Source organism: Podarcis erhardii (assembly GCF_964252035.2).
Source record: "Podarcis erhardii genome assembly, chromosome: 7".
Classification (NCBI taxonomy): Eukaryota; Metazoa; Chordata; class Lepidosauria; order Squamata; family Lacertidae; genus Podarcis; species Podarcis erhardii.
This window is the reverse complement of record NC_138511.1, coordinates 51895037-51916994: the sequence shown is the minus strand read 5'-3', so window position 1 is coordinate 51916994 and position 21958 is coordinate 51895037. Positions and strand designations below refer to the sequence as shown.

The 21958-nt window shown below is 41.3% G+C and overlaps 1 protein-coding gene across 2 annotated transcripts in view; it reads right to left on the bottom strand.

The window, feature by feature from the left end:
* Positions 1 to 331: 331 nt before the first annotated feature.
* CDYL2 (chromodomain Y like 2) overlaps positions 332 to 21958 on the bottom strand; it is a 71307-nt gene continuing 49680 nt past the window's right edge. For both annotated transcript variants that reach the window (XM_081871952.1, XM_081871953.1), the window contains exons 3-7: positions 18032 to 18249; positions 13823 to 13995; positions 10349 to 10559; positions 9725 to 9868; positions 332 to 5201 (exon numbers count right to left, since the gene is read on the bottom strand). In XM_081871952.1, coding sequence (XP_081728078.1) covers positions 5043 to 5201; positions 9725 to 9868; positions 10349 to 10559; positions 13823 to 13995; positions 18032 to 18249 — 905 coding nt within the window. In that variant the 3' untranslated portion in view covers positions 332 to 5042. The remainder of the gene's footprint in view (positions 5202 to 9724; positions 9869 to 10348; positions 10560 to 13822; positions 13996 to 18031; positions 18250 to 21958) is intronic.

Sequence of the window (21958 nt, the reverse complement as noted above, 5' to 3'; positions counted from 1 at the left end):
TCAGTATCTTGATTAATCGCAATGACCCAAAGTGTCTTACCTAGTGTCATGCCAGGACACTGGGGATATGAAAAGGAAGGCTCACAGACCCAACTGTCCAACGTGGAGGGGGCAGAGGTTAGTGCTGGTAGGCCCTGCTGGAGCAATTTGCCTAGGTTGCCAGGTGATGATGTCAGGCCTGTATCACAAGTGAAGAACCTCCTGTGACTGCTTGGAAAATCTGGCATGCACCTTCCCCTTAAGTTTGATGTTGGCAGTAATGGATATACACGTTGACACTCCTTGGCAAAACTCACCATGACCATTTTTATAACCCCGAAGTCAGAAAATGGAAGTTTCAATGTTTTTATTCAAAGCAGCTTCTCACAATGTATAAATACTGCATATTAACACACATGAAAAATACAACTTCTAAGGCACCCAGAAAAATGTGTTCATACACTAGTTTACAGGACCATTGACAAATATATTGTGTACAATTTGATCTAGACAGTCAATATTTGATAAATCAGAAGAAACTAGTACTGAACTAGCTTCTAAAATATTATTTACAACACTGTGGTTAAGGGGTGCCCTATACCCTCATATTTGTTATATACTGTGCACTCTCCTTCATCACAAATATTGGAAACTGTTCCCATCTTATTCTATGCTATTTGGACAACAAAATAACTTATGGGCCTAATCAGAAAATGTTTTAATTCCTTTGTGCAAGACACTCATTAGAAATCAAACAATCTTCACAGATTAAATTTGCAATTCTGCCTTTTTTTTTTTTTTTTTTTTTTTGGTTATTTGCTTTATCTCCAAAGTTTGGTAATAAGCCTTACCAATAGGCACTCCATCATTTACTGGCTATCTTTCATGTTCCAACATGTTAAAAGCAGATAGACCCACAATGGCTATCCTGCCCTTTTCTCTATCCCTGAAATGAATGATACAAAATGCATGTTGAAAGGGAATCAACAGACGATCCTTTGCTGTACAGATAAACTGCTATGTTTTTTAACTTCATTCATTAGGATAATTGATAACTCTTTGGTCCTTATTTTTTTAATGGAAGATACATATATATTTATATATATTATTCCCTAGAAGTTAAAATCCTGTTGACAATGTCAGTGAATTAGCAATTAAATTCCCGTGTGGTATTTAAAGTAGTGGCAAAGAGATTTAAGTATGGCTTAAAAACATACAGTTAATTGGGTAGACAGAGATAACACATCCAGGAAACGGAGTACTTAGATGCACTACGATTAAGATTGTCTGTAAGTCCCTTATGTAAACTTCTTTAGTGCCTCCTAAAGAGAGTTGGCTTCAGTCAGATTTGACTTTTATAGACCCAGCCACCGAAAAAAGAGAGAGCCTGAGATTGAGTAATGTGGCTGGGCGGACAGTATGCAGAGTTTATATCAAACAATACCCACACCGACAAGCCTAACTATGTTGTTTGAAAGAAACAACCCGTATTAATCCATATCACAAGGAATAAAATTAAGGCCTTGCATTCTAAATTTGCCAAATGTCTGAATGCTTCAACGGGGGTGGGGTGGGGGGGGTGTTAGAGGAAATTTCTTCAGATCTAATTAGACATGATGATGACATAACACATTCCTTAGAAGGTAGGTTGTACTGAACACTTTCTCTGTCTGTGTGTTTCCTATCCTGAGAACCACCTCTCCCTAGCAACTTGCCCCTCTAGAGAGCTCATACCTGGTTTTAGAGTCTGGATAGGAGGAGGCAACTTGAGCGGAGGGGGGAGTTTCAGTGGGGAAAAAGATGTGTGAAGAAAGGTGGCCGGCATGAAGTTTTCCCCATCCTCTATTTTTATATCTGCATGATGGCAACTATAACAAGAAGAATAAATGTTCTACAACATGGGTCTGTTGCCATCACATCTAACTGGACCCTCCATCTTACTTATGCAGTTAACAACATTTGATTCAACCTAGTGGTAAGGCTTATTCACAAATGCACTAAATTTACAAATTGTACCTTAAACTCTGTTATTTCAAGGTTGGGGAAAAAACAAAAGTAATAATAAAACAACACCCTGCCTGCATATATAAGTGTAAAAGTGTGTATTAGAATTCTAAGAGGAAAACAATTGGCACCAACCCCAGGATGCTTGAGATTAAAATAATGGTTAACCATCGTGGAAAAAGATTGCCTAAAACGCTTACCCTAATCTACCACGGAAATATAAAAGTTTATATTTTTGAAAATATATACTTATTAAAGTTGGACAGCTTATTCATTGAAACAGAAGGTTACCCAACTAAAGCCACACTTTATGTACAGCGAAAATGTACATGCAAGAGAAACACACAGAAATAAATTGTTTCATTTTACCGTATCTACAAATGCAAAAACTGCCAATCCTTAAAGATTTGTACAAAACAATTTACATGAAATAATATAACATACTTAACAACAAATTTGCATGTATTTTTTAATTAAATACTGTGAATATTCATAAAAGTATTCGGTCTAATATATACAGTATACCTATACAGCTGAATACCCAGTGACAATAGAAAGAGAAAACAAAATAAGGAAGTGTATTAAAAAATAATCACTGCCCATTTTTCTTTAAAAAATTAAATGGAAATTAAATTAACCACCTAAACATGATTCTTTTTTTTTTGGAAAGTTTTAGAGCTTTCAGAGTTAATTTTTATGAAGAAATGGTACTCAGTTTTGTTCAGCTATTAATTTGCCAAGGCAAATGAGATGGTTTTGAAAATGCTGTTGAAGAAACAATGTTGAAAAATCAGATACATTAAGAAAAACTGCTGTTCAAAACCCAAAATGTCGCACTCCCAAGAGTCTACACAGAGCAATAATTTTCCCATGCTGCAAGGACTTTCCACTGGTTCGTTAAAATGTCTAACACATCATTTGGGGTTGCATCACTTGTTTAGAGACATGAAAGCATGTTTTTGAAAGATGTTTCCCCATATATTTCAATACAATTATTTGCCCTGCAAGTGTACATTCAAGGGTATGACTCCAGTTCACACACTGACTCTATGGAAGTCAACTGGACGAAAATGAGTCGTGGGTTTGTTAAGACGGTTCACGGCTGAGAATAAGGGAGGCATCAGCCCTTGACTGAGGAATGCGGCCTTGGCTTCTAACACTTGTGGGTAACAAGCATTCCACAAGCCACCTTGAATATTGCTTTCCAAAAATATTTAGACAAATCTGAACAAGAAGCCAGACTCTGCATTGATTTGTAAGCATATTCCCGTGGATGTGCTCTAACTAGAAGGTGGAGCTTTGCCAAATATGAAGCAAAAAACGGAACAAAATAAAAAAAAATCCAAGCCCAGTAGTCTAATTTGGAACCTCTGAAAAGTAAAAAGAAATGGAAAGTGTGTTCTACTTAACCTTGAAAGGGCAGCAAACTAGACAGACAGACAGACAGATAGGGAAATCGTGGAAGTCAATCTCTGTATTCCATGAAATCTGAGAGATAATGTGAACCCTCAGTCTGTTCCCAGGATTCCTTTTTTTTCTTTTTTGCAATCTTAAGAGAACAATAATTTTTTAGAGTAGTCGGAAGATGCAGAGCCGCCATACAAAGCACTAGAACAGCCCACACCTTTTATCTTGATTGGACTTGCAAGCTTCTTTGCTTAATCTGAAGAACGCATTCCTTCTGGTATTTTTCCAGAGACTTCAAACACATAATAAACTGATGCAAAATGGAAGAATCTATTCATTAGGGTCACATTCTAATAGTAAATGACCATAGACTGTCCTGAGGGAAACCTGTGGAGAGTCTGGCCACCGAGGGCTGGAGAATGAAAGAAGTATGAAAGCCTTTCCCCATCTAATTCATGATCCTCTAACAGCTTCTTGCTGGCCTCTCTCAACGTTTTCCAAAATATACTATATCACATCTGAGGAAGGAGGCTCGTGAAGGTAAGGTTCTAAGTTTCATAGCACAAAGGAATGCTTAATCCTTTGTTGGCGCCACAAGTTAGGCACCATTCACCCTGTTATTAATGTTGAGCTAATAAGAAAATAGTAAACATATTAGCTTTTCTTTTAAATGTAGCACCTGCTACCTATGCCTCAAGTTGTCAGGAGGAGACTTGTGTAAAACTCACAGCTTCGGCATTTGATTGGTTTTCTTAAGGTATCTAAAATGATGTCTACTCTCTGCTGCTTTTTAATGCCCTACAGCATTCCTGCTTTATCTTGTTTTTATTGTACGCACAGCTCAATTCGTTTACTGCAAATCACAGAGCTTGTGTACTCGTGCAAAACAGTTGTCCAATCCGGGGAAATCTGAAAATGATAATTATATATTAACTAGACGAACAATCAAATGTGTATGTATGTGCACGCGCGCACACACACACACACACACACAGCAAGACACAAATAAATAAATTAAATAAATTCACAAACAGAGCGGGGAAAACACAAATCCAAGTAGCTTCTTTTTCTTTTCTCCAAAATATTTTTTTTTACATCATACATATAAATTATACTCTCCCCTTTTAAATTTTTTCCATGGTTATTCTTTCAACGAACAAAACAAAATTATTAAAATATTTCTAAAGTGGGCCCTGAAAGCGTGGCTTTGGCCCAAATTCTAAATTGAGCCACTTAGGTCAACGCAAGATAAGTTGCTTACAGTAGCAAGAATAAATTAAATTTTAAAAAAGAGACAACAATTGATTTTTGCAGTATGCCTTGATGGGGTACACTTGTGCTTTCTAGCACATGCAATGTACACTTCTCTCTAGGCAAGTGTACATTGAGATGCAGTTCTTAATACATCTGTCTCTTCCTTTGTTGAACAATAATCAAACCTGCTAGGAACAGCCACTGAACTTCTCTATTTAACTCACAAGGAAACTGACACAACCATAGGTATGTTAGATACACTATCACAAATTCCTCTGAAGGATTTGCTGGGTCTGGGTTTGATTTTTATATTATTTTCTCAAACCCTGGTGACGCCTGAAATCGCTTTTCTCTTGGAACATTCTTCCTCCCTGCTCTTTCAGAGTTGCGCAAGGATGTCAGACTTCGTATATTTTGTCTTGCAGATAACTGAACAATGAATCTAGTCCTTTGGAAGAACTCCAGAGCTGTTTTAACATCTGACATTCTTTCTCATTCACATCTTCGAGGCCAGATTTAAGGAAGCTCCGGACCAGGCATTTAGATTCTTCCAGTACCTAAGAAAAGAAATTGTTAAGAAGCCCATTTCATCATTTCAATTTATTCACTCTTTGGAAACATCAGCTGGCCCAGAACGCAGCTGCAAAAGTGTTAGTAGGTGCTCCTGAGGTAGAAACTCTGTAAAACCCATTATGAGTGAGGCCAGTGTCACTACACAAGAGGATGGCCAGATTAGGAGTTTAGGAGGAACCAAACACCTGAATGTTAGCGAAACAAACAACTCCAGAGAAGAGGCAAGAAAGGTTCTAAATCTAACACATTCATTTTCCAAGTACTGTAGTTGGATGGTGGGGTAGTGGGGTGACAAGAGATGGTTGCAGAGAGGATGAAACAGCTAAGATGATGCCTTTTTTCCTATACAGCTTGGAAAGTCTCTGGACTCTGACCAGAAGGTGAGACCCTTATCTGTCTCTCACCTATGGGGGAAGAATGTCTGGATGGGACAAGAGAAAAGGTCTTCTCAATGGCTAAAGCCAGATTATGGAGCACCTGGCCCCATGATGTGCAGTTGGCCCCTTTATGCAACGTTTTCCACCAGTTACTGAATTACTTTTTGTTCTGGCAAACTTTTATTTTACCAGTGGTGGGGAGTCTCAGGCCTCAGGGTAGAATGTGGCCCTCAAAGCCTCTCTATCCGGCCCTCAGACCTCTCTCCATGCCACAACCCTCACTAGCCATACTCTGTACCTTCTCCACGTGCTGTTTATTGGATGCAGTGTGTCCTTGAAACGCAATAATGCCTGGATGGAGAGATGTATGTGTAGAAGCCTCTACATCTTAAGGCAGCCCTGTTCAGGGAAGTTTTTAATCTGTGATATTTTAGTGTATTTTTGGTTTTTATGGAAGTCGCCCAGAGTGGCTGGGGAAACCCAGCCGGATGGGCGGGGTACAAATAATAAATTATTATTATTATTATTATTATTATTATTATTATTATTATTATTACCTTTTGTAACCTTTGCTCGTGACTCTCCGCCTGACCACTCTTTCTTCTTGTGTTACAGTGGGGATGGGGGCCTTTTTATTCTGAAGGCCATGCTCCCCTCATGGGCAGCCTTCTGGGGCTGCAGGCCAGCCATGGGTGGAGCCCGAGAAAAAAAGTGAGTAGAGCTGTGAGGATGATATACAGTGGTACCTCGGGTTAAGAACTTAATTCGTTCCTGAGGTCCGTTCTTAACCTGAAACTGTTCTTAACCTGAGGTACCACTTTACCTAATGGGGCCTCTCGCTGCCGCCGTGTGATTTCTGTTCTCATACTGAAGCAAAGTTCTTAACCCGAGGTACTATTTCTGGGTTAGTGGAGTCTGTAACCTGAAGCGTATGTAACCTGAAGCGTATGTAACCCAAGGTACCACTGTACTTTTGTACAACAGGTTGCCTTCCTGCCATGCAAAGCCAGACATTTCTACACATCTACACACATTCCTCTACCCAGGCAAGTGAGGGGTAGCCTCAGTTGCCTCAGGCGGCAGGCTCGGGGCAGCTGGGAGGGGTGGCAAATCTGGGCCCCTGAGGACCATGCTACCGGACTTTTCCTGTGCTTTTTGCCCACAGCCACTGCCTGGGAAGAGTGAGGCTGCAACTGCCTGCTCCTTTCTGACCTCCTTTTTTGCTTCTCTTGTTGCCTTCAGTGCGCTGGGGCTTCCCCAGGCTGCCCCCAGTTGCCTCAGGAGGCAGCAGCAGCAGAGACAGTGGTGGCAGAGCACCATTTTCTGTTTTGCCTCAAGTGGCAAAATGTCTTGGGCCGGCTCTGGTCCTGAGGGTCAGAAATACAGGCCTGACACCCCCCACCCTTGTTTTACAGGCTTCCTTATGTGCATAGCTACATTTCATCTTCTTATGAAATCAGAAACAAGGATAACAATGGAAACAACAATGGGGAATGCAGGATCCGGCTGGGGGCATTGTCAGATCAATTTATGTGCTTATCGGCACAATCCGCAAGAGCTTCACAGTGCCTTTTCAGTCTGTGCTTCTTTGTGGTTCTCATGCCATGTGAGATGTTATCTGCAGTTCATTTAATTAAAAGTGCCTCGCTGTGTCTCCAAACCTTTCCTCTGAAACAAGTACCTGCTCTGTCTTTGCTTGAGAAGTGTGTGGCTACAATCTTTTATTATAAAAGGTGAGAAAAATATTCTATTTTTCTTTGGGTTGAAAATCAGATCCCACACATGACACATTATTTGAAAATCAGGACTACTCTTGAAGAACTTTTACTGTGCATATGTAGGCTGTGCAAATGTAGTGTGTGCAAATGAACGATTTCCTCTCTGAAGTGGATCTCTGAGAAACTGAGTCTGCAGCAGAAGCTCATAGCCTTGATTGGCTAGTACCTGTGACACCATGAGCCCCACAATGTTTCCATAAGCAGCACTGGGCTACATAGAATAATGGTCTGGCTCATTATAAGGCAGATTTAGGTATTCAAATTATAAAAAGCAAGCTCAGCAAAGATGATTCTCAGAAGGATCTGGTTGGCGCCTGTTGGAAACAGGATGGAGGAACAAATGTTTTTTTTGTTCTGATGAAGTTGGGTTTGTCATATGTTTGCCAGACAACATGGAAAACATGTTCCCTGCTCCAGGGGTGGAGAAGAAATTTGCAGGGGAAAACTGGTGGGAAGAAGGGAGAGTGCTTAACACAACTCCTATCCACCAGTTCACTCAACTGTTTACCAACCCAAGCTTATTGCTGGACCTAAGAGTCAACCCACAGGCTCCCCAAATTTCTCTGTTTGGCCTTTCAGGATCTCCCCATGCCATCCACCCACTCAAGCAACACCTGTCACCCACCCTGCTTCACACCCTCTCCTTTTGTCTGGCTGAAACGTGTCCTTGAACTCTGATAATGCCTCTTTGCTTGCCTGGATTGAGAATAGAAAGAGGAATGTCTGTAGAAACTAGCCTACTGTACAAAGCTCAAATTTACACTTCTTGCTCTGCCCACTTTTGCCCTTGCCTTCGCCCACCAATGACATGTCATCTCCCCCCGGATTACATAGAAGATAATGCAGTCCTTAGACAAACATGGCTCCCCATCCCTGAATAAAATGTCCCAGGTAAAGGATTATGCCTCCTTGCCAGCTTTCCCTAAAAAGCACCCCAAGATTGCAGCAAGAAGAATAACAAAATATTTTTATGTAGCTTTTTAGAGTCCTCAAAGCACTGCATATTAATTACATTTTTGTTGTTGTTAAAATGTATATACTGCCCTTCACCTGAAGATCACAGGGTGGCTTACAGTATATTTAATAATAATAATAATAATAATAATAATAATAATAATAATTCCCAACAATCCTGATTACTGGAAGTTTCTGGAAGAGATGAGATTAGCTTTTAAAGTAAATACATAAAAGAAGTTTTAACTATTCCCTTCAGGCCAAGAAATAGAGCAAGCCAGGTAGCCCCTAAGGATATTGTAGTGATACGAAATTACTTTAAAAAAATGTATAATCTCCTGTTATATGGGGAAAAATGGTAAAGTCAGCACAAATAAAGTGGGCTCAGGATTTAGGTCATAATATACAACTGGAAGACTGGGAAAAGATGTGGAAGGTGAATTTAAAAATTACAGATTTTATCTTATTGAAAGAGAATTATATGAAAATGATGTATAGATGGTATATTACTCCAGAGAAAGTGGCAAAATGTATAAAAAGGGATCTAAAACCTGTTGGAAATGTAAAGAAAAAGATGGTACATTTTATCATATGTGGTGGGAATGCAAAAGGGTTAGAAATTATTGGGAAATGATATATAATGAATTGAAAAAAATGTTTAAAAAGACTTTTGTTAAGAAACCAGAAGCATTCCTCCTAGGAATTTTAGATCAAGATTTAAAAAAAGAAAATTGGAAATTATTTATGTATGCAACAACAGTGGCAAGAATTATATTAGCACAAGCTTGGAAGACAGAAGAAATACCAACGAAAGAACAATGGCAAGGGAAACTTATGGAATACGCAGAACTGGAAAAATTAACAGATAAATTACATGAAAAGGATAACAAAGACTTTAAAAGAGATTGGGAACCATTTACAGCATATATAAAGAAGCAACATAAAGAATTAGACTCACTGGCAGGGTTTGAATAAACAAAGACAATTGTATATAACGAAAAGTAAGATTATATGTATGGGGAAAATTTTGGGAAACAACACGCAGGGTGAGTAACATGGAAATAAAACAAAATGGGAATATGAGGGAAGTCCAGGGGAGGAAGGGTGGAAATATGGAAAATTGTTAGAGGATGTATACATGGAAAAACCAATTTATATATATATATATATATATATATATATATATATATATATATATATATATATATGTGTGTGTGTGTGTGTGTGTGTTATTGTAGCTGATGCTTTTATACAAACAGGCAAACCTATCAGTTTCGGTTTCTTATATTTCCAAGCTTAAATCCATATCTCCACACTCCTTTATCAGTTTGTGAGTTTCGTTTCCAAAAATGAACATTGCCATGCCTTAGCCAATCCCAGCGACTGCCCGTTTCTTACCACTGCACTGCAGGATGCCATTTCCTTCACCCTCAACATCACTTCTTGCCCGAATGTTGTGGGCCAGAAAACCTGGGAGACGAGTCCTCTGCTGCAGGCTTCTTGTGCCGTTAGCTTCCTTCCACAGAACAACATTTCATTTGCCTGCAATCAAACATATCTGAGTCAAGACGCTGAAATGTGTGTGTAGATCCTCCTCGGACATCTGCATGGCTGGAATGTAGCCTCTGGTACAAAGGTAAGAGTCACAGGTCTTGCTCCGCCCACTTTTGCCTCGGTCCCTCAGCCAACACTGGCATGTGGCCCCCAGAAGTTTGGCTATGAGGGGATGCTGCCCTCAGGCTGAAAAAGCATAAGGACTTGGTTTGCATTAAGTGAGTAAGGTATGGGATTCAGGGGAAGAAATAGCAAACAACATTGCACATATGGTTGAATGAAGATTTGTCCCAACAGAAGAGAAACTCTGGATTCAGCTCACTTTCCTTGTGCTATTCTCTTCCGTTAAGTCAGAAATGGTCTCTCTATGAGGTGATAATGAGGCTTTGTGCCTGCAGAAGGGCACTTTTAGATCCAAGCCATTTGCCTGGATTTGGACCACCGGAATCATCCAGGAAGCAGACTTACCAGAGCGACACCCAGTATTTGTGGGAACGTGTACGAAGAGCAGCCGGCTGGAGTGAGGCGAATAGTTGCATAAGGTGTCTGAAACCAGGCCTTTTCACTCGCCCAGACGATGTCGCAGAGCGGCAAAATGGAAGCCCCCAAGCCGAGAGCAGGTCCATTGATCGCAACCACAATTGGCTTCTTAAACTGGATAAAAGCTTTGACAAAATCCCTGCAGTTTTAGAGAAGGAGGAGAACTGTTATTAATCACATTCCAAAAAATGTCAATCATCCCATCGGGAAATTACCGGAAATTGCTGGCAATTCTGAGAACACTTTTTAGTGCAGAACCTCTGTTATTTTGCATTTTTGTTCCCTTTTCTGCATGCTGTGCCCTGCTTGGAAACCTTCTGTGTTAATGTGCGTGTAATATATATATGATTACAATATATAGTGATGCAATAAAAGGAAACAAACTTGAGAATGACCTTGCTGGATTGGAGTGAAACCTTTGGGAGCCAGGTAACTTAAGAGAACCTCACAAATAAAGCCCATTGGAGACAGCCACTCCCTATCACTGATGCCTATTCCCTCTGAAAATGGATTCACCTTTGCAACCTATAGGAGCACAGGAAGCTACCTTATAATGGGTCTGGCCATTGGTCCATCTGGCTCAGAACTGTCCATGCCGACAGATAGTGGCTCCCCAAGGTTTCAGGCAGAAGCCTTTTCCCAGCCCTACCTGGAGATGCCACAGACTGAACCTGGAACCTCCTGTGTGCAAAGCAGATGTGCTACCCGCTGATCTATAGCTCCCCAGAGCAGCAAGTACACCTAAGAAGTTGGCTTATACTGGGACACACCCTTGATCCATCTAACTCAGCATTGTTTTTACTGATTCACCTTCAACATGCCAAGCAGATGCCCTGCCTGCTGGACTGCAGCCCTTCCCCACCCATCTTGGCTTGGGGTGGTTTCCTGATGTCTACAGAAGGTGAAGAAAGGCATCTTTTAGCTGCAATGCGAGCCCTACACATCTGGCCGGCTTTGCCACTTGAACAAGTGGTGCACACATGCCAGTGAATTCAGTGCTGGCTTAGCTGTCACTCTCCTTCAAACAGGCTGACTGCCTGTCTTTAATTTGTAAAATGTTGCATGGGCATTTAACTCACTGCTAGGGATTCCTTAGTTGCGATTCCTGCATAGATGAACCTCAGGGTCCCTCTCAACTCTACAGTGCTTTGATTCTATGCTTCTATGCCTTAAAGGTAAAGGTAAAGGGACCCCGACCATTAGGTCCAGTCGTGGCCGACTCTGGGGTTGCGCGCTCATCTCGCTCTATAGGCCGAGGGAAAAGCTTCCGGGTCATGTGGCCAGCATGACTAAGCTGCTTCTGGTGAACCAGAGCAGAACATGGAAACACCGTTTACCTTCCCGCTGGAGCGGTCCCTATTTATCTACTTGCACTTTGATGTGCTTTCAAACTGTTAGGTTGGCAGGAACAGGGACCGAGCAACGGGAGCTCACCCCTTCGCGGGGATTTGAACCGCCAACCTTCTGATTGGCAAATCCTAGGCTCTGTGGTTTAACCCACAGCACCACCCACGTCCCAATGCCTTAAAAGAGAAACACCCAAATATTCTTTAAAACAGATGATCCTGAGATACATGGATGTAATGGCTTTGTGATGGGGAACCTCAGGTTCAGGGGGTCCAAATGCAACCCCCATGACTCTCCTCAGACTGTACTCTCCTCTGAGCCACATCCCTCACCAGCCATGTTGTGCACTCTCCTGGCAAGGTTCCTTTCTGGCTGGAATGTGTTCTTGAACTCTTATCATGCTTCTTGCTTGTCTAGACAGGAGGATAGAGAGGGATGGGCTTGCATGTGAAGAAACTAATTTGCTGCACCAAAGGCCAAATTCTGCTCACTTTTGCCTCTAACCCATGGCATGTGGCCCCTGAAAGGTTTCTCAGAAAGGAATGCGGCCCTTGAGATGAGCAAAGTTTCCCACCCCTGCTTTATGACACTGTAGCCTCCTGAAACTTTAAAATGCCTGTGCAACTTCTGAAATCACCCCGATTTGAGTGGCAATTTCCTTTGCAATTTTTTGGGTTCACTACAAACTAAGTTTTTCCAAGCACATTGGAAGATACCTTATACTGAGTCCATGTAGCTCAGTATTGTCTATTCGGACAAGCAACAATTGTCTGGGATTTCAGGTAAGAGCCCTTGCCAGTCCTACCTGGAGCGGTCAGAGGTTGGAGCTGGGACCTTTTGCATGCAAAGCATGTCCTCTGCCCCTGAGCTACAGACCTTCCCAAACGCAACACCGAGCCAGAAACATAATTGGCACAAATGGGTCATGATTGCATGGGCACTAATTGGCAACAGTTTGGGATTGGGCTCCAAACAGGAAGGAGCATGTTTGGCAATGGATTTAAGGAACGTGCTTCACACTAGGCAGATTTCTATTAAAAATAATATGACACTTATTAAAGGAAGGCCACATTTTAGCACTGGTTGTCCATTTACATGTAAATGAGGTCATTTTACTTCTAAGGAAAAGAGCAGAACACCTCCTTTGTTAGGCTCAGCCATATTGCACAATCCTGTTTTAATCAAGCAAGGCTGCCATGCTAGGAATCATCATGAGTGCTGAAATTTATGAATATGCTGAAGTCCCCGAGGCAATATCTGACATGCCAGAAGGAAGGAAAGGTACAATCAAAACCTCTACAGGGCTTGTACTTCATCTTGGTAATCTCCAGGTGAGCGCAACCCTTTCAAATTTCACAGATGAAAATGGGGACGCATCTCCCGCCAAGGACCACTGCCCAAGCCAGCGATGGGGAACTGGTGGCTGTCCAGACATTGCTGGACTCCAGATCTCACCAGCCCCTGTGAGCATTGCCAACAGACAGGAATGATGGGAATTGTAGTCCAACAAATTTCTGGAGGCCGACAACTTCTCTATCCCTGATCCAAGTCAACTCCCCAGGCTTGATTATGTGTGCCATCTGCTGTATATATTGTATTTCAATGTTGTAACCCACATTAGGGCCTTAGAGTGAAAGTTGGGTAAAAATAGTGACAACAACAACAATTTTTTAGTTTGTCCTACATTGATTTCTAAGCCATGAGGCTTTGTGATAATTTGGCTCATTTATTTTAACAAAACGTATACAATGCTTGATTGTAATAAAACTTCAGCGTGGCTGCTAGTATATTATAAGTGAATTATTATTATTATTATTAGTAGTAGTAGTATACTGTCCTATACCCACAGTTTTCAGGGCGGTTCACAGGATAAAATCACAATATAAAAACACAAAATACAAAATAAAAATAAGAAACAACTCAATAATAACAACCCTATTAAGCAAAGAAACTCATAAACATATACAGGGACCACAAAAACTAAAATTAAAAAAATCTTAAGACTTCCTCCCCAAGCACGGCAACTCCTGAGCATCAGAGGTAAGACAAAGTCACCTTATAGCTTCTGCGATCCTCGTGCTTTCTTTTCTTCTATCGTTAGATAACCTGCCGATTAAATAGGAGTAGTCTAGGCCACTGCAGAAGACACTACCCACTGCGCTGAGAAGCAGGAGTTTACTGTCGTCGGCTGATGCATTGCACAGTGCTCTCCGGACCTCCTTCATGATCTGTGAAGACCAAAAAACAAGAACAGTTCTTTGACACACACACACAGCTAAAGTGATCACTAGCTTCACACTGTTTCAGCTACAACTGCACGTTTCAAATATATATTCAATACTACTTTGGCCATTGGATGGCTTTGCTGTTGGGAGTTGAAGCCTAACAACATCTGGAAGTCTCCACTTTGGCTATCTCTGCTCTACACTCATTATTTATAAGTTGCTTTGCAACTTTCAAAAGCAAAAGGTATTGCTAGCGAAATATGGAGGAAGGAAATTTAAGGTCATTGGTTTGCTTCGGACTTCCCAAGGCTTCATGTTGCCAACCTTTAAATTGCACCCTATGCTTTTCTTCCAGAAAAGCTTGTCTAAATGACCACACAAGGGTATCGTGCAGTGGTGTGGGCCCCAGAAGAGCTATTCTTCCTTTTAATGCCTTCAGAAACTGTACAGACTCTTCAAATGACTGTGTAGACTCAATGTGTGGAACAGGGCTTGGTCAATCTTTTTGAGGGCCATGGGCAGATGTGCAAATGGCTGCAAATTGGAGAAACTTTTGGGAGTATAGCAGCCACACCCACAATCCAATGCACACTGCAGGAAGAGCAGGTTCATGCCCATTTTTTCTGTCCCTCCTGAGTACCGCACTTTGTGTAAGTGTGGGCTTTCCTCTGTGATTTGAAGATTCTGTACTTTTAAGAAGTTGTGTATGTGCATGCCTGCCTGCAAGAAACAAACCAAGCAACATGCCAGCTGTCTTTATTTAAAACAGGTGGTAAAATCACTTTACCTGGCGTAGGACCCCCTTGACACATTCATCGTATGAAGGGGATCAAGGACACATCTCTAACCCTGTCTCAGCTCCCAAGTGCACAAAACCCCTGGCATCAATGTATTGGGCACAGATGTCTAAATTGACAAAGCCTCTGTGTGTACAGACGTTTCCATGCAACTAGGTCCCATTCCCCAGTAACTGCATAGTGTACCCCCCATGCAAGTAATATGCCAAGGGGAAAATGCTGTGCTATGCTTCTAGATACCGGTAATTGATTTTCAAAAGTATGCATTTAATGTACATGTCATGAGCTGCACAGCACTGTTGGAATCGCCAACAGTGTATGGCTATTCTCTTTGGAGAGACTGGCAAAGGAAACTAAAAAAATAAATAAATAGTGATGGAAGTCCAGTGACAATAAAACGAATACATCTTTGGCAAGAAATGAGCTTTCCAGCTTGGTTAGTGGGGCTCTTTCTTTGGGAGAATCAAAGAGGGTTAGGAAAGCTTTCTGAGAATCAGGTGTACTGTAAATTTTATTATGTACACCCACACAGTTGCTGACACTTTAATTCTGCAAGGAAGAGAACATTAAAAGCCTTGGGAAGATGAAATAATTCATATCCTTGATTTCTTACAAATTTAAGATTATTCATATAGCACTCAGAAACTGTTTTCTAATTTCAGCAGGCTTTTAGTTTATGAGGATTTAGGAATGATTTGGCTTCAGCTGCACACTGTGACTTTCACTGATTGTCTTGTGCTTTGCACCATAAGGGCAGGGTATAAATTGTCTTGATAAAATAAACAAGTTACTGGGTGTGTTTTAAAAACATGTTCTCACACCCAGTATCATTACTATTGCTGAAAGTTCTTTCCACGCCTGCATTTCGTTTACCCAGAAATTATCCTGTCCTGCATTACCTTCTGAAAGTGGTGTCAGATCAGACCAAAGAGGCCCTTGACCAAACAATCTTTAATAGAACGTTTACTACAGTGGAACTCATCTTACTATGATCAGTAGCTCAGGTGTATTCACAGGGCAAAGTTGGGCATACTCAAAAGCAACCCCCACCATGTTCAAGGGAACTTGCTCTCTGGTAGGGATGTGGGAAAGATCTGGTTTGGCTTGAATTTTATCATGAACCTTCATAATTCACATTATGAAACAGTACTTGAACTGAAACACAGCTATCTTTCAAAAATCACACTTCCCATGATTTTACGGTGCAGCCCTTGAACAAAAAAAATGTGCATATTAGGGGAAAGTGTGCATTGTATATATTAGTTAAAATAACATGCAAAATGGTGTATATTAGGCTAATTGCATGCAAATAGGATTACACTGCATAAAGGTGCGTATGAGAAATGGTAGAACACCACACAAAAAGGCTTATGGGGAGTCTATCTATCTGTGTATGCAAACCTATGTGGAAAAGCTGAGCTTAAGATTGGAAATTTGTGAACCTAGATTCTAGGAGAAATAAAAATCAACAAATCCATCCATCCTTACACCCAGATAGCAATGGGGGAGAAATTCAATTCAGTTTGCATCTAAAGGCAAATCTGCCTGTTTTTTGTAAGCTGCCTGGGAAAAGGCAGGATATAAATAGTAATAATAATGATGGACTGCACTTTTGTAACAAAACATAAACTGAAGCACAGCCATTCTTTGAAATTTTCACTTCTCTTAATTTTGCAATACAGTTCTCCAGCTATATATTTGCACAAAAACACATGAACTAGGGCAAACTCCATATGAACATGAATATATTAGTGAAGATAACATACAAAAATCCATTATATTAGGGGAAATTGCATTTCAAAAATGTGTATATTAGTCAGATGCATACAAAATGTGTTCATCAGGAGAAATTAGGAACAGTTGAAGCACCTGAAAAATCTATTTTTAAAGCCATTTATGAAGATATTGTTAAGAAAGCTGATGTTTACAAGTGGTCATGGACTGGGGCAATGAAGAGAAGACCTAAGAAACTGGGGTGAGGAACTTGCTGTTGGAATCCAGTGCCATCAGCCCCAGAGAGCATGGACAATGACCAAGGATGATGGGAGTTGTAGTCCAACAACCTCTGAAGCACCAGAGAAGAATAAGTAACAGAGACAAATGCCTTCATAAAAGTGTGCCCCTCAAACTGCCGTTTGCCCCCTTGAATGTCTGGAAGAAACAATTCTGATAGCACATTACATTGTCTGTGTCTGCTGCTAGGCAAAACATTTGCTCTGGTTTTGTTTTTGCTTTAAACCCGTGCAAAGAATGGAAATGCAATTACCAGGTTCTGAGGCACCTTTAATTAATTGAGGATAAAGCAGCAGAAGCCACCGCCTTCAGAAAACAAAGCCCCAAAGGATATTGTGCTATTTCAGAATGTGAAGTGATCCTTGATTAGGGGCTCATCTGATCAGTAATCAGGGCTGTAGGCAAACCATGGGAATAGGAGTCATTCTAGTGGAATTTTTAAAGAATTATAATATTCTCCAGATTTTTTATGAATTGTACCTCCTGTACCCAGCTTTGTATTTTTGTGATATGTGACCTTTTTACCCATAGTTTTTTGGGGGGGAGTAAAAATTAATAATAATAATAAATGAAGCAGGAAGCTCTTGATACTTATTTCACCCTGGAGAATGGCCAAAAGTTCTAATATCTTGAGATATGATAGGAAGGAACATAGGAAGGTGCTTTGTACCATCAAATCATTGGTCCATCAAGCTCAGCATTGTCTACATGGATTGGCAGCAGCTCTACAGTGTTTCAGAAAGGGGACATTCCCAGACCTACTTGGGGATGTCAAGGATTGATCCTGGGACCTTTGACATCCAAAGTCTGTGCTCTGCTACTGAGCTATGGTCCTTCCCCATCAGTAAGCCTCAATATCCTGCCACTTGGGAATGCAATCAGGGACCACCACCCCACACAATTGGCCGCCATGTGAACATGATGGGTTGGGGAGTCATCAACTCATAATGCAAGCATTATGAGTTCCTGTAAGTTCCCGTGGCCTCCATTCAAACCCTGAGGAAAATAAAAATGTTGTGTACGGACTACAAATCTGCAGCCTCTGATTCTATTCTTTCATTTAAAAAATATTGCAAGCATCAACAGCGGAAGTCCGAAATGGGAGCTTCTTCATGGGTGATGAGGGGACAACTGTAAACTCAGGTTAAGATTGACATTAGCTTTCTAGCCACTATCGCCCTCCCACTTTACAGGGCCTCTCCCCTTTGCTTTGATGTTCACCTGCATACCTCTGGAGTCAGTGCATTGTTATCTGAGGTTTGACTGGAGAGGAGGATGTGCGTGAATCCATCTTCTTTGCGTACTACAATGTCTCTGAACCGACAGTTGCTCTCGTTTTGACGCACGCTGTACCTGAGTCTCTTATCAAAGACGTAATCCTTCTCCCCTTCCAGCTTCCTTTTCACAGTGCTATGAAGATTCAGGCCTCCATTTGTCAGAGAAGAACCTTTCAAAAGGCAAAGAGTCAGAAGAGGCACATGTCATTATCTCTAGGAATCCCCCAAGAGACAAGCACAGGAACATAAGAAGTTGCCAGTCTACTGGTCCACCTAGCACAATATTTGATGCAATGACTGACCATGGGCTCCCCAGGGTTTCAGACAGGGAATCTTTCTCAGTCCACCTGGAGATGCCAGGGATTGAACCTGTGACCTTCTGCAAGCAAAGCAAATGCTGTACCACTAAGCCCTGGCCCCTTTCTCCCCAAGAAGTACATCTTTGATGTACTTCAGCTTCATATGATGCCTTCTTCATTTGGTTGAATTGCTCTTATTCTGCTTTAAAGGATGGAGTAATTAAGGGAGTTGAACAGTGGCAACTGCTAGAGTTTCTCCAACAAAAGCCAATGGATACTATTGCCTTCCTTGAAAGTAAACTCAGCCCCTTAAAAAAAATAAGTACATACTTAGTGAAACATATTTTGTCTCAATATGCTCTAGTTCAGGCATGGGGAACCATTTCCAGGCCACAGGCTGCCTTCTCTTGCAGGCAACTTTCTGGCAGGTGAGGCCAGAGACAAAGTGATCAGGGGGCAAAAGTAGGCAGATCAATGGATGTGAGTTCTACCTTTGTGCAGTAACGCTACACAGAAACCAGAGCTTTCAATGCTCACTCCCAGTATCTTTTCCATCCACCATCCAGACAAGAAAGAATTCAGATATGCATGCCAGCCAGTAAAAAGTGAACTCAGAAGGCATAGAGCAGTGCCTGTGAACAGTGTGGCCTGATGAGAACCTCAAGGGTCAGATCATCAGACCTGGCAGGCCTGAGGTTACCTACCACTGCGCTAGCTAAAGGGAAGAGCAAGGTGTGTGCTTAAATGACTTCAACTGAAATCACTGGGACTTCAGTCTGCAACCCCATGCTCCTTTCCTTAGGAGCAAACCGCAGTGAACTCAATGACACTGATTTCTCAGTAGTCATATATAGGATCATGCTGTTCACACATTTGATTTGGACTGGATTTTTGTTTTGTCTAGCTTTTCAAAAAATATATATTTTGTATATTCTGGCTTTTCAAAAAAAGCTTGAGACGGCTAATAAGTAACGAGGGGTGGAGGAGGAATTCATTTTCATTTGTATTTTAATGTGAATGTGCTTAATTCACACTTCCTCGAACCAATACACAAAGTGAAACACGACTATTCTTTGAAATTTGTATATTTCTCTTCCATTCCTAGACAGGAAATACTGAGCATTTCTAAGCATATGAACCCAAGGACCATGAGACTGGAGGGGAACAAAAACAGGGCCTTATCTGCTGTGGACTTCCCTTATTTGGGAAGTGTGAATGGGCCCCTCACTGTTGTCTTTTAAGTGAATTTTAGAATCATAGAATTATATAACTGTAGAATAGGAAGGGTTCACAAGGGTTATCTAGTCCAACTTCCTGCATTGCTTCGACCCCCCCCCCTTTTAAACCCACTCTGCTTTTTATTCATGGCTTTATTTGGCTTCATGTTTGTTGCTGCTGTTTTAACAGTTCATCCCCAGTTGGGTTTTTAATGTTTGCACTGTTCAATGTATCGGGCTGCATTTAACCATTTTTTAAAAAACTCAGAGTAGTCCCATTAAAATTAATGGACATAAGTTAGCTATATCTATTAATTTCAGTGGATCTACTCTGAGCAGAACTCACATTGGATATAATCCACTGATTCTATTCACTGCTGTAAACTGCTTTGTAAGGGGTTTAAATGAACCAAATAAATGTTTTTTTAATCCAAACTTCCCTCTTGTTTCCCTTATATATGAATTGCAATGAACAAAGTTGTTTCTTGGCTCCAGACAGCCTGGTGTAATTTCAATCAGAATCAAAAGATGTACAACTGGGACCTGGATCTGAGTTTTGTAGATTGGATTCATCTTTGCTTAGTGAAAGTGCTGGTGGACTGTCATGGGAGTTTAAGGTAAATTAGTCTCTCAGGGAGTAACCAAAGGCAAGAGAAGTCTTTCAATTAATGTCACTAGGGTCTGGATTATGTACTTTTGAGGGTGTTGGAGGAAAAAAAAGTTAATAGAGTCTGTGATTGGACAGCTAATCCTACCACACAGTGAGGCCTCTATAAACATATTCAAGACATATTCACCTTACATATTTCACCTATTGCCTTCTTCATAATTAGGAATATTAATACACTGATACTATTTTTACACATTAAGACACAACCTAATTGTCTCAAAACAGACAAATGCCAAATATTTGTATTGTTTTATTTAAGGGCCCCCCCCAAACAAACATTTTTTCCTAGCTGGAAATGCTGGGATTTGAACCTGTGATCTTCTGCAGCAAGGCAGATGCTTTACCACTGAGCTATGGCCCCACTGGAATAGACAGGACTGAGTCAGATGGACCAACTGATCTCTATATATACTGAAACCTCCCATGTCAGTGGATGCATTGAAGAGGAGGAGAGCTGCAGGTGGAAGTAAACGTAGCAACCCAAAAGCCCAAAACAAGGAGAAGCAAAACCATAGACTGCTGCTTGAAAACAACCATTTATTATTGTTTGAAGATTGCTCACCATGTTTTGAGAACTGTCTCCCTCGAGGACAAAGGGTCTTCCCAGATCTTATTCCAGCACACCAGTTAAAGCCCACTCAGGGAATATACTTTTTCTTTTTCCAAATACACCAGGCAAATCTTCAAATAATAACCACTCCCTCTAATAGTGGAGCCACCTGGCAGGTACTGTGACCAGATTGTAACTGGGGCCAGTAAGAAACAACAGAGAGGTATCACCAGAATGCTTGAGGCAACAAATTACCTTTAGTGGGGGGGGGATCTAAAGGGGCAACCTCTTCCCCTAGCCAAAAAAGCAACCTCCCAACAAGGATTGATCATGTTCAGGGTCAAAAGAATGCCATGTGTCTGTTAGGAATTAGATCTAAGCAGGTTCAAGTAGGTCTGGACAGGGAACTCTGAAAAATCACATGCAAGTGCCTGGGCAATGGATGAAGGCAGACTTGGGCTGGAAAATTTATATGCTATTGAGGAATAAGCAACAGCTGCTGAAGGTGCAGATGGTAAGGGAAGAGGGCAGGGGATTAATCCTTCGGGGAAATCTAACACAACATAAACCCTCTCATCCATCAGGTTATCATCATTATTTGTTGTTTCTTCATTTGTTCAAAGAGAGCACCTAGCAAGCGAGTTGAAGAGGTGACAAAAGAGGCTGTTAACCTCACAGCAGGTCCCCCAAGCAAAGCAAAGCCTCTCTGGAGAGGAGGGAAAGGCAACCAATGGCTGGTCCACAGGAGAGCTCTTGCCACATTTGCGAGAAAACAAAAAAGGAGCAGAGAAGAGATGGTGGCGTGTAATGGGATCCGATACAGGCATGTGCTTTGCTATTTTATGTGCTCTCTCTCTCTCTCTCTCTCTCTCACACACACACACAAATTAATCTAGCAGCAGCCCTAAACCTCACACAGGCTTCCTGGACCTCTCACAAAATGACCCGACAGCGGCAATATGATGAGATGTATCAGGTTGCAGCATGGAAAGAATGGGATGGTTTTATGTCTCTGGTGTAGGGGAAGTAATAAGGCTCATCATCACCTTCCCCTTTCCCTTCTAACCTTTGACTGCTGTGCAAACTTTTCCTAATGCAGAGTTTAAAGGAAGGCTAAAGCTAATAGCATAAATCTGCTGTGGT